Here is a 13,339-nt window from a genome sequence, read left to right on the forward strand (position 1 = left end):
TTTATTTTATTTTATCGGTCCACATCGAAAGCCATAAAGAAAAAAAGCCATTTTTTAGATTTTTTCTCAAATTTTGTGGAGGGTCCCCTTCAAAATGGGGCAAAATGCATAGAGGGACAAAACGGTCTACAGCGAAAGCCATATCTTGGCCAATTCTCATCCGATTCTGGAACGGAATACCTTAAAAGATTTCCGGCTAGATTCTCCATCATTCTGCATTGAAATCTGGAAACCAAATATTTTTTAGATTTTTTCTCAAATTTTCTGGTGGGTCCTTTTCAAAATGGGGCAAATTGCATAGAGGGACAAAACGGTCAACAGCGAAAGCCATATTTTGGCCAATTCTCATCCGTTTCTGAAACGGGATACCTTAAACGATTGCTAGATAAATTCTCCATCGTTCTGCATTAAAACCTGGAAACAAAATATTTTTGAGATTTTTTCTCAAATTTTGTGGAGGGTTCCCTTCAAAATGGGGCAAATTGCATAGAGGGACAAAGCGGTCCACATCGAAAGCCATATCTCGGCCAATTCTCATCCGATTCTGAAACGGAATACCTTAAACGATTTCTGGATAGATTCTCCATCATTCTGCATTAAAACCTGGAAACAAAATATTTTTGAGATTTTTTCTCAAATTTTGTGGAGGGTTCCCTTCAAAATGGGGCAAATTGCATAGAGGGACAAAGCGGTCCACATCGAAAGCCATATCTCGGCCAATTCTCATCCGATTCTGAAACGGAATACCTTAAACGATTGCTAGATAAATTCTCCATCGTTCTGCATTAAAACCTGGAAACAAAATATTTTTGAGATTTTTTTCTCAAATTTTGTGGAGGGTCCCCTTCAAAATGGGGCAAATTGCATAGAGGGACAAAGCGGTCCACATCGAAAGCCATATATCGGCCAATTCTCATCCGATTCTGGAACGGAATACCTTAAACGATTGCTAGATAGATTCTCCATCATTCTGCATTAAAACCTGGAAACAAAATATTTTTGAAATTTTTTCTTAAATTTTGTGGAAGGGGACCCTTCAAAATGGGGCAAATTGCATAGAGGGACAAAACGATCCACATCGCAAGCCATATCTTGGCCAATTCTCATCCGATTCTGAAACGGGATACCTTAAACGATTGCTAGATAAATTCTCCATCGTTCTGCATTAAAACCTGGAAACAAAATATTTTTGAGATTTTTTTCTCAAATTTTGTGGAGGGTCCCCTTCAAAATGGGGCAAAATGCATAAGGGACAAAACGGTCCACAGCGAAAGCCATATCTTGGCCAATTCTCATCCGATTCTGGAACGGAATACCTTAAACGATTGCTAGATAGATTCTCCATCATTCTGCATTAAAACCTGGAAACAAAATATTTTTGGAATTTTTTCTTAAATTTTGTGGAAGGGGACCCTTCAAAATGGGGCAAATTGCATAGAGGGACAAAACGATCCACATCGCAAGCCATATCTTGGCCAATTCTCATCCGATTCTGAAACGGGATACCTTAAACGATTGCTAGATAAATTCTCCATCGTTCTGCATTAAAACCTGGAAACAAAATATTTTTAAGATTTTTTCTGAAATTTTGTGGAGGGTCCCCTTCAAAATTGGGCAAATTGCATAGAGGGACAAAGCGGTCCACATCGAAAGCCATATCTCGGCCAATTCTCATCCGATTCTGAAACGGAATACCTTAAACGATTTCTGGATAGATTCTCCATCATTCTGCATTAAAACCTGGAAACAAAATATTTTTGAGATTTTTTCTTAAATTTTGTGGAAGGGGACCCTTCAAAATGGGGCAAATTGCATAGAGGGACAAAACGATCCACATCGCAAGCCATATCTTGGCCAATTCTCATCCGATACTGAAACGGGATACCTTAAACGATTGCTAGATAAATTCTCCATCGTTCTGCATTAAAACCTGGAAACAAAATATTTTTGAGATTTTTTCTGAAATTTTGTGGAGGGTCCCCTTCAAAATGGGGCAAATTGCATAGAGGGACAAAGCGGTCCACATCGAAAGCCATATCTCGGCCAATTCTCATCCGATTCTGAAACGGAATACCTTAAACGATTTCTGGATAGATTCTCCATCATTCTGCATTCAAATCTGGAAACAAAATATTTTTGAGATTTTTTCTGAAATTTTGTGGAGGGTCCCCTTCAAAAATCCACAAAAGTGGGTCCACCCACTATATGGCCCCTGGTGAAGGCTATATCTTTGGCAATATTTATCAGATTCTTCATCGGAATACCTTAAACGATTCGTGGATCGATTCTCTATCAATCTGCATTAAAATCTGGAAACAAATTATTTTTTCGATTTTTTGTCAAAATTTCTGGGGAGTCCCATCCGGAAATGGAGAAAATGCTTGGAAGCCCTATATGGCCCACAGCGATGACTATATCTTGGTCAATTTTTATCAGATTCTTAAGTGGAATACCTTAAACGGGACAAAACGGTCCACATCGAAAGCTATATCTCGGCCAAGTTATACGTAATTTTCAGCCCAAAAAAAACCATTTTTTAACATTTGTTTTATGAAACATAGCTTTATTGGTCTGCAATCTGTCAAATCCTCAAAATCCCCATTTTTATTAATTTTTTATTTTATCATGTTCTTCACTGCGACCAAAATTGAAATTGAAAACCCGCTGCAAAGGTATTAAAACAATCGTATTTGAGGGTTAAAATTTATTTTTTTTTGACTAAAAATACAAACAAAAATATTTGCGGGGCCGAGAAACAACCTTGCTTGCAATTTTGTTGGGACTGGACTTAATGACAGGACTAATCCAACCCCGGATAACTTCATAAAAATATAAAAAATCGCCAAATATGTACGTGATGTTAGGCTTCTTTATCACCTTCGGGGCTGTGCCTTTCAGGTGCTGTTCAGTAACCCTCGTCCTTATATTCATTGCATTATTTTCCCATCTTAGGAGCAGTGTCCTTGCAGATAGTTTGCGCAATGAACTCAATAAGGGTACGCGTGGGACGACCTGCCATTCCACGACGTAGGTACTCGAAGTCCAGCCCGTTGGTGACCATCACATTGGTAGCGTCCTGAAAAAGGATTTAAGGACGTAAAGTCTAGTAAGGATTTTATTAACAATTTGAGAAATACTTACAATATGCATCCATTGTCCACAGGGTACGAATTCACGAAGGAAGGCGGCAGCTTTGCAGGGACGACCACCACGGCCAATACCGTAGTTCTGGACATCACTGCGGTTTCCGGCACGCACGGCCTTGCTGTAGTAGTTCCACAGAGGGAAACGCCACACCCGATCACCGGTGTGCATACTGGCGTGCTTTATCTGCTGCCACAGGATCTCTGAATTGGTGAACACGCCAGCGGCAGCCTCATCTAAGGCCTGTCTCATATAACCGGAACAGGTTCCGATATCTATGATACACTTGGGACAGAAATTCTGGGCGTACAACAGAGCATCTGCCAGCACCAAGACATCCTCGTGGTCGGTGCACTGGACTTCGATGGTCTTGCCGTTCATAGACTTGACCATGTCTCCAGGACGGAAAGAATTGCAACCGATCACGTTCTCGCACAGCGGGATAAGGCCACGAATGTTAACCTAAATAATCAGACAAGGGATGATGCAAAGATTGGAAGAGGTAATCCAATGGACTTACCGGCAACCTCAGTCCAGCCACAGCTCGGCAAGTGGCAACAACCACTGCTGCTCCAGTCATGTCGCCTCGCATATTGAAAAGTTCCTTCTTTTGCTTCAAACACAGACCGCCGGCATCGTACGTGATTCCTTGACCGACCAGGACGATCGGCCGCTCCTCCGCACACGTTCCGTAGTAGCTCAGCTCCAGGAAGATGGGTGGCTCACAGGAGGCCTTGCCCACCGCCAGGAAGGCGTGCATGGACTGGCTCTCCGCCCAGCCCTCGACTTTCACCTCTACGTTGACTCCCGATTTACAGAGCACCTCGACGACATTCTGGGCAAAGGCAGTGGGAGTCAGAAGGTTAGAGGGCATCTCCTGCAGTTGTCGCGTAAGATTCTGGGCGGCAGCCTTCTGTAAGCCAATGCGCCAACCCTCAATGTCGCACACCTCGTCCTTGGTGGCGTACAAATCAATGGCTGGGACGAAGATGCGGCTCTTCGGGTCACGGAGTTCCTGGTATAACCAGATTCCGAGCGCTGCACCTTCAGCAGCGGATTCGGCGTGCCCACAGTTCTCTACTTCGATACGGTCCGTATCTAGCTCAGCGAGGATGCGGCATGCGGCAGCAACCGAGCGACGGATAGCCTCCTTCTGCTCATCAAGAACCTCGTACGGATTGTAGCCAAGGCACTCTTTGCCCAGACCCACGACCGCCACCACGGAGTAGTAGGGGATGCGTTCAGGCTCCACCGCAAACAAGAGTCGGGCCTCGCCTCGCTTGGGCATGGGTCCAGACATCCGAAGGACCTCGATGAGGCGACCTTTTGTCTTCTGGAGATTGTACCGCCAGCCAGCGGGAGTAAGAATGCCCGCATCGTTCTTGTCCTCCTCATCAGCGTACACACCGATCACGAGGGCTCGCGATGGCTGGTCCGCACAGATGTCCATCTGCTGGAGGAGCAACATCTGGTTGATGGCCTGAGAGGCGTACGACCGCCGGATAACTTTCGCCGCATACTGACGACATACCGGCGACTTTCTGCATATCCGGAAAAGCAACTTACGCGAGAGTCGGAACATTGCTCAGCTGCCTCACTTGGCTCGAAGGAACAACACAAAAAAAAAGAGGAAAATGAGAGTAAACCGTTGTAGTCCAAAAATTTTTCACTTTAAATTTCCAAACGTATAAAATTTTGGGGCACCAATAAAAGGTAGTTAAAAAAAAAATTACGGCCAAAAACTAATATTCCTATTTTATTAGGACACAATTTTACAAATAATTTATATTAAGTTGTTTACTCTATGAGACGTTGACGGATACTGAGCTCTAGGCACAGCCTTGTCGTAGGAGAACTTTGACAAACGAGAATTTGGATGAAAAATGGTTCCAAGGTCTACTTTGATGGGTAGAAAAAAAAACACCCAAAAATATTTATTTTCATTTTTTATTTACCATACTCAGCATAATCAATTAGGTACAATTCGTTCGTTATTTAATACTGCTTAACCTTTTTACTTTTTTTTAGACCCAAACTAGACATAGACACATACACATATCGAGAACGTTTTGTGGTTACATTACAGAGTATATTTCGTATTTACTTTAATATTACTCATTTAGTTGTTAACTACTACTAATAGATATTTCTGTATATAAAATAACAATGGCTATCGAACATATCTATTCGTAATTCCACAATTACAATCCTTGTACTTCAAATATGCTTATTGGTTTTCCATATCGTGTATATATAGTTTATGGAAATCGAGCTTTGTGGGTTGCCGTTGCCTGGGGATATGTTTCAGTTAAAAAATGGCATCAGATTGGTATTTGTTTTGGTGGGGTGTGTGTGGTTTCGATACGAAAATATGCATTTGAAGTATATATATGTAGTTATTACGTTTTAAGGACAACAGTTGGTAATCGGAGTTCAACAAAGACTAGCATAAACTTTGAAAGAGTGCAACAATCTAGGGGTGCGCAGAGCACATAAGAGGCACATTAGTTATATTACTTTTTCTTTGAGCAACAGTAGCATAGAGACTAGAGTGTTAGACAGCTGTGAGTATCCATGATCCTTGGAACGACTCTGGTACTTTGGCAATTCGTCAGCAAAATCAAAATCCATCTCCGGTTTTTGTACAAAATCAAGACCGCTTACCCAACGAAAGCGGCATAGCTCTGGTTAATGGGCTTTCAAGAAAGTGGTTACCCATAATTGCAAATCTTAGAGTTGCAATCACAAAATCGTAGTCACGGTCACCGGCATACCATCCGCGTTTACGGCTCTTTCCGTCTGCACCCTGGTGCCGAAGCTCTCCACGCTGGTGGCCTTGCTCAGGTCAATGGCCGGCACGTCCTCGTCGTAGTCGGATGCCAGCTCCTCCTCCGCCAAGTAACTGCACTTGGGCGGCTTCACCGGATGCGGGTGATGCTGCTCCTGTTCGTGAAAGAAGTGCGTGCGGGCCATGTAGATGATCCCGTCGTCCGTATCCTCGTCGTCCGTGTGGCGCATCGAATAGTGTCCGTACCCCGCCTCGCACTGGTACGGATTGGACTTTACGTGGACGTTCCGGCAGCTGCCGCCGCAGTTATGATGACTCTCCGCATCCCCGCCATTGGCACCGTAGCAGTGGCCTCGATGCAGGGACTGGCCACCAGAATGGGCAGCGCCATGACCCACCAGATGACCCGCCGAGTGCGTGTGCTGACCCACCCCAGCTGCCGCGCTGCTGGAGTGGGCCACTGACTGCTAGATGTGCGAGTGGGAGCGGGCTATCGACAGCGAATAGGGACTCAGATCCTTCTGGATCCGCATGGAATCGTAGATGGGAAACTCGCAGCACAGGATGAACTTCAGGGCACTGGGCACCTCCACATAAACAGCAGGTGGCACTGGGATCAGCGGTGATGTGGACGCCTTGTACTTTCGGTACTCCAACTGACTGGATGGTGACAAATACACTTAAAGGATTGACCCTCTCTAAGATTGGGAATAGAAACTTACTCTTTGTACTTCTCATCGGCACTGCGTTCTCTCAGGGGAATGCCTGAGAGGAAGAGTATGATCAATGTGGTAAAAATTGGCGAGGCAATGGCCACCCATTCGTGTCCACTGATCACATTCAAGGATATGGCGAAAATTCCCCACCAGATCACAACTTCACCAAAGTAATTAGGATGCCGTGAGACACTCCAAAGTCCTTTCAAAGAATGACATTGTAAACCAAATACTAAAGATCTAATTGAAGTCCTTACCATCGTTACAAAACTTTCCCTGATTAGCCGGGTCCTGGCGAAAGGAGAACTTCTGGAGATCTGCATAGGTCTCTGCCAGTAATCCCACAATGAACATGCCCGTGCCCGTGGAGTCCAAAGTGGTCATCGTCTTTGGGGCATGCGGCTGGGAGTGGCGCGGAGAGTTGATGATAATAACCGGCAGTGATACGATGTACACCCACACGGCCTGCAGATGCAGAAAGAAAGTAATATAAAAATTCAAACCAAGCAATAAATTGTCCAGAAAGTCCATTAAATTTGGCAATTTCTCTCACAAAATACAGTGGCAGTGATTCGACTTGCAACAAGTGATTGGAATTCGGGTGAAATGGGAAATAAATTCAGACAAAACGATAGTGGGACATGCCACATGCAGCACGCCAACGCCAACGCCAACGCCAGTTGGCCACAGAGCTCATATGGAATGAAGGGCGGACAAAATGCAACCAGCCACCCCACCACCCAACATGCAACACCCGGCCCACCCAACGTTTAGCAGGCGTCGCCCACATGTGTCATGTCTCTGCCAAAGAGAATGGCGTTTTAATTGTTGGTCGGTTTGGTTCTGGCCGGGATGGGTTTTTGGTAGTGCTATTACCACCACCCAACCACCCACCTTTCTGCCTCATTGAAATTTGCATTGGGCCGACGTGGGGTTTACGGTTGGACAAGTGCTGAAATATGAAATATGCACAACCTTTGTGCTCGTGTCAATTAGTGACAGTTTGATTGATTTTCCACCTCCAAGTTGAAGGTTCTGTCATTGAGGCAAAACCCGAATGCGACTGGCTGACGCAATGATTTCGATTGCACCTCAATGCCCTTGCCCATGCCTGTTGCCCCTGGGCTTTTGGTTATGAACCCACCTGGAAGGTCCAGAAGACCGCATATCGGATGATGTTGCGGCGGGTATCCTCGAATTGTTTGTCGCGGCCCAGCTTGATGATCCGATAGAGCAGATATCCGGACAGTCGGGCTCCCCACAAACAAACGAAGAGTGTAACCATCAACTGGCGACTGTCATAGGCCTGAAAATAATAGAGAAAAATAGTTTAAATAACTAAGAATATATCATTCTATCTTTGATGAATGGTGTCCTAATAATCTCTAAATCTATGATTATTCATTTGATTTTATTTAATTGATAGAACCTATTAACATTTATCTTCATAAATACTTTAACATTTTCCACTATTTTGGAAAACTTTTCTCTGTAAAACACGCAAAAAACAATCAAAGCTAGGTCAATAAGTTTGTTGGGAAAGTTTTGGAGAAATTGCAGGCATGCTTGAGCCATAAAATAGTTCGGTGTGGAGGCAAGTGGTCTGCATTGCAATAAACATTTCGTGGTTTGCCATTTACCGAATGAGATGTATTTATATTCCGGGCCAAGTGAAAGTTAGAGTTCAAGGCTGAGGCTAATATCCTTGGACAGGAAGCCGCTCTGTTGTAACTATTTCAGTACCTGTATCTCCCAAAAAAAAAAAATAAAGCCACAAAAAGCAAGTCCATTTCTAAGCCAGGATGGTTATGGCCGGCAAACGCTCAAAAATTCATTGCCCAACGAGCAATTTGCAGAAGCTTTTCATTTTTTCCGCGTCAGAGAACGTTTTTTATTTTCATTTTTTTTTTTTTTTGGTACATTTTATTTTACAAAACCACTTGTGCTGGTCAGTTTGGTCATGCAAATTTTGCATAAATAAAGCTCAGCACGCACGAGTACCAGAGGTTGTGTTTGCACCACTATTCGCACCACCTGCCAAAGTGGCCATTCGGCTGGCTGCAAGTCCATGGATGAGTGGTTTGAGTTGGTTGGTTCAATAATGAATGAGTCGGCTGCACTTTGCATATTTATAAACGGCATTGATGGTGTATACGAGTATAGCCCCGGGACTGGATCCGGCCCCGACCCCAGGCCGAATCTGAAATCAGAAATGCCTTTCGCATCGAGGAGCGATGGCGGCCCATCAGAAATGGCTCATGAAAAATGCAGAAAAAATTGTTAAATTGCTTTGTCAATGGCAGTGAAAGTGCACTGCTCATGACCGTAACCGTGGATGTATACGGTACACTGTACAGTACCCGGGTGAGGTCATGACTATAAGGCTGTCTGGGCCAAGTTGATAGCTTAATGGGTTTGTCGTTTGCGTTTGAGCTCATCCTCCACACCCTTCCGCAGCTGTCCTCCTCCTGCCCGATTGCCTATTTTGTAGTTTGATTGAGCTGCCTTTCAGCCAAGGCTTAAGCTATTTTATCGCTCGATTTATTAAACGAGTCTGAACAGCGATAAACCATCGGCAGGCGACTGCAGTAAAGCATTTTTATGGCTGCCACATGCACGTCCTTACGGGGATACAAAAAAAACATCACCCACACACAAATACAGATGCAGATGCATAAAATTGCGGAACAAGCAACAACAGCCACAAGCAATGGCAGCACTTCCGTTTCCGCATCCGTCTGACAACGTGCTTCTGCCTCTTACCTCTCGTCCTCTTCCTCCTTTTTTCGTCTTTTTCCTGATTTCGGATTTACATGCAATCTTGGAAAACTAACTTAACTTTTACAGCTGGCGGCAAAAGTTAATTGATTGATTAATTTAATTTTCTTGGCCGCCATTTTCATCGACCACTTATTATTCTCGGCATGAGATTTATAGCCTCTTTAATTTCCAATCGATATTCAATTTGTTTTTGTCGTCTATAAAACATTTGTCCCCGTTGCCAGCATTCACTAATATGTGGGAGTAAGAATTAAATGCAATCTGCCTGCAATCTGGTTTATTTATTTCAATGCCTCTGTTTTTGGTCAACGAGGAGGCCAACAACATATATGAATTTATTTCTCAATTTTGGGAAAACTGTCCATTTTGTCAGTTCATTTTGTCCAAAATTGTTAAGGTCCTAACAAGCTTTGATGGTTTATTTGGGTAAATCGATACTTTTGTTTGGGCCATTTTAAATGGAAAACTGAAACTGAGGCTTACTTGGGGCTTTTGTTTGATATTTACTTTCAGAAACCTATATCATTTCATTGGATAATTAAGAACCATTAAGAGCTTTTAATAAACTGCGTAATAATTGTGGCTTAAACAGGAACTGGAACTTAATTAAGCGGAAATTATGGTTGGGAAAATGGCCAAGAAGCTATAAAGTCACATTAATTACAGCTGCAAATTGGTTCATAAATTTCAAGAAAACAAAATTCTATTTTCTCTTTTCTTTGCCCATTTTTGTGGTCTAGACGTCCTTTTAATTGACCTCCTTTTGAATCTTGATTAAATGAAATAATTTAGAATATATATAGGCAATATTTTAAGTAGTGTGGATGCAAACCATGGTGTTTAAGTGTCGACGCTTAAGATAAGCATCCTTTTCTCATGGCCTATCGCTTTTTGTTTATGAAAGAAAAGCAGCGCAAGTGGCTATCAAGCTTTGATTAATTAATTGAAAATTGTGAGCCATACTGATGGATGGATAGATGGATGGATGGATGAATGAATGAATGAATGGGGAAAATTGGCTTGGAGAAAATCGCTTTTTCAAGCTGCCCGCAAATAGCGTTAGTTAGCTGCTTAGGCACCGTGTTAGGCCGGGCGGAAGGACATGCCGACAGACAGATTGAGGACCCTCACGATGCCAAGGTCATGCCACAAGCCAGATATCTATGTACATATATACGGCCAACAGCAACAACAATAGATACAAGAACAAAAACAGGCAACAAACAACAAGAAACAACAGCAGAAACGTGGAGCTCGCTGGGCGTAACCTTTTGTTTGTTGGCAATGGGATGTCTGTGTAAATGTATCTGTATCTGCAGCTGTAGTCGTGTATCTGTGTGTGTGTCTGTTGATGTTTATGTCTGCGTGCGTATGCGAAACTCAGTTTTCAATGTCAGCAGCCACAACCCTTCACCCCACCCACCCACTTTCACTACCGAACCCTTCATGCTCAGTTGGGTGACATGTTTATGTGTCCGTTTAAGGTTCACAAAATTTAATTTTTCAAAAACAGAAAAATAAACAAAATCTCACATAAAGCACACATAATGCAAAGCCAGTCGAGGAAAAATGTCCTCGACTGTAAATATTTAATATGATTTATGGGAAAAGGGCATTTAACCTTCATATGTATTGTTTGAATTGTTTGTTTTCGGCCTTGATAAATATTTTGGAATTTATTTTATTTACGAGTTTTATAAATTATAACTTACCTTCGAAGGTCGATCTATTTGGCCAAGAAAGAACGTCAACAGTGAGATGATGATGAAGTTAACACCGCCGGCAAAGTCCGTCAGCTTGTCCATGTGGAGCATCGAGTTGACCAGGAAGAAGAACAACTGCAGACTGCCCACAACGATCGCACTAATGGCGAAGTGATCGTAGTCCAGGACGTGAACGGCCATTGCAGGTCCTCGGATCAGCAACAGGTCCTTTAATATTGCAAAATGTCTCGCCTTTACATCGCTTCACTCACACTTTCACTTTCACTTTCGCTTCACCACCGCCACCTTCCATAATGTCTGTCTACATTCTGTGTTGGGTGGGTGGATGGCCTTGGGATGGGTTCTGGTGGTGCTGCTTTTATAGCCGAGTGGTTGGCCGGCAGCCAAGGAGTCTCTCTCCGCCCTTTTTTTGTATTTTTTTGGGGCCGCTTGTTGATTACGTATTTATGTGATGATTGTTTATTTGGGGTCGCCCCTGTAAAGTGCAATAAATAATGCAATTTGTACTCGCTGTGGCAGCAGCAGGTTATTTGCTAAATGAAAACTTAATTCAATTTCTTTCGCTCAGCGGCACGCAAAACATCCTCCTCCTTAACTGTTCCCCTCAACCTCTTTCAGGCACATTTTCCCGCCAATTTAAATACAATTTTTTAGCATAACCAAGTTGACTTGGCAACAATCTCAAACCGAAACCATTCTGTGTGCATTGAGCCGACAAATCGTTGGAAAAACGTGAAGTAGAGCAACATGCTATCCTAAGGATATACTGTGTGTGTGTATGTCCTCGAATGGTTTATATGGCACATACTTGAGCTGGCTGGTTTAACTTCTTGAGCCTTTATTTGCCTCTTGTGCTTGACTGCATTTGCACTGCTCTTTCCAGGCAGGCCTCCTCTAGTATCCTATCGTCCTTTGGGGACAGCATTTCCAGCCTGCATACATAATTAACAAATTTGTTCAAGATGCCAAGCAAGTAATGGTTAAAAAATGTAAATAAAAGCTTACGACTGCCATGTGTATAAGGGTTTGGTTTTTCGATTTAAGAGGAAAGGATTACCTTGTGATTCTGCGAAATCTGACCATCAACCGAAGTTGGTTAAAGGCAGGAAAAGCCAACAAGAATCGATTTTCGCACAAGGTAATGGAGTCCCTGGGAACTCTGGCAAAAATTTACTGCCGACGGATTAGCCGTGTTCGAGATTCCTCTCGAAATGAATGGCTTTCTGTAGCTTTCCGGTGCTCCGGAAGCTTGTTATACAGCTCAATTAAAATTCCATTTTGATGGATTTTTTCATTCATTCAAGCGATTCCCTGGCCGAATGATGAAATTGCTTTTGCAGCGTTATTATTTGCACGGAATTTTAATTGGATATGAAAAATGCATAAATAAATACAATTTCCGAAAAACAATTGTTAAATTGAGCACTTTAAGCGTCACTTTTGTTACGTAATTTAAATTAATTCTATTTTATATTGTGGTTCGTTTTAATAGCCAATAGTAGGTGTTATTATCTCGGCTTAAAACAGATTACAAGAGCCCATTGAAAGTCACAGTTCATTTGGAAATTGATTGATTTTGCAATCTAGATTGCAAGCTTTCTGAGAAGGATATCTTAGAATATGGATATCTCTTGTGTGCTCTGTTAATTGGAAAATTGCAAATATGCAAATTCAACCTGACACTTTGCTAATTTGCGATGTCAGGCAAGCACACACACACACACCCACACCTAATCCTATTGTCGTGGAATTTCTGACACTTCTTGCCATTCCGCCTGACGGCCCCCAAAGGTATGCTACACTTTTTTTGTCGCGATACGCCAAAGAAATGCATCAGCATTTCACATTCATTAAAGCAACACCCGCGGCGCATTCAAGGCCCAAAAAACAAAGGCGGCAGGCGTGTTAAATCTGCCTCCCGTAAAAAAAAACAAAGGCCCCTTTATAACAAAAAAAGATTATAAAATAACAAAAGTTATGAATATAAAATTTGGGTTTTATTGGGGCTGTTTAAAGTTTTCAAATGAATAATTAACAGATAAAATTATTAAGCAGAAATTTCATTTTCACCAGAATCTTAATCATTTTTCTGTTATTTAATTCATCTATTTAAATTTTCCTAAGTGCATTTATGCAAATATGTGTGTATCCTCAGTCAGCTGTGCCATGAAGTCTGTCCTTTGCCA

The 13,339-nt window shown here is 42.6% G+C and overlaps 2 protein-coding genes across 2 annotated transcripts; both read right to left on the minus strand.

The window, feature by feature from the left end:
- Positions 1–2,689: 2,689 nt before the first annotated feature.
- Positions 2,690–4,966, minus strand: LOC108124768 (cytosol aminopeptidase-like). Its single transcript, XM_017240611.3, has 3 exons — positions 3,665–4,966; positions 3,142–3,606; positions 2,690–3,076 (listed from the first exon to the last, which is right to left on the minus strand). Exons 1-3 carry the CDS (start codon positions 4,724–4,726, stop codon positions 2,936–2,938), a joined length of 1,668 nt encoding a protein of 555 aa, XP_017096100.1. The 5' UTR covers positions 4,727–4,966; the 3' UTR covers positions 2,690–2,935.
- LOC108124769 (uncharacterized) lies at positions 4,899–12,073 on the minus strand. The gene is given in 5 exon segments (XM_017240612.3): positions 4,899–6,592; positions 6,655–6,850; positions 6,906–7,113; positions 7,793–7,954; positions 11,142–12,073. Coding segments are annotated over 5 exon segments (1,464 nt in total). The 5' UTR covers positions 11,334–12,073; the 3' UTR covers positions 4,899–5,886.
- Between the last annotated feature and the right edge of the window lie 1,266 nt (positions 12,074–13,339).

This window comes from Drosophila bipectinata, chromosome 3L (assembly GCF_030179905.1).
Source record: "Drosophila bipectinata strain 14024-0381.07 chromosome 3L, DbipHiC1v2, whole genome shotgun sequence".
Classification (NCBI taxonomy): domain Eukaryota; kingdom Metazoa; phylum Arthropoda; class Insecta; order Diptera; family Drosophilidae; genus Drosophila; species Drosophila bipectinata.

Coding starts and splice junctions, on each gene's coding strand:
- LOC108124768 (XM_017240611.3), bottom strand. CDS start 4,726: ATGTTCCGACTCTCGCGTAAGTTGCTTTTCCGGATATGCAGAAAGTCG. Junction 3,607..3,664: donor TGGCTGGACTGAGGTTGCCG/GTAAGTCCATTG, acceptor CTGATTATTTAG/GTTAACATTCGTGGCCTTAT. Junction 3,077..3,141: donor GTGGACAATGGATGCATATT/GTAAGTATTTCT, acceptor ATCCTTTTTCAG/GACGCTACCAATGTGATGGT.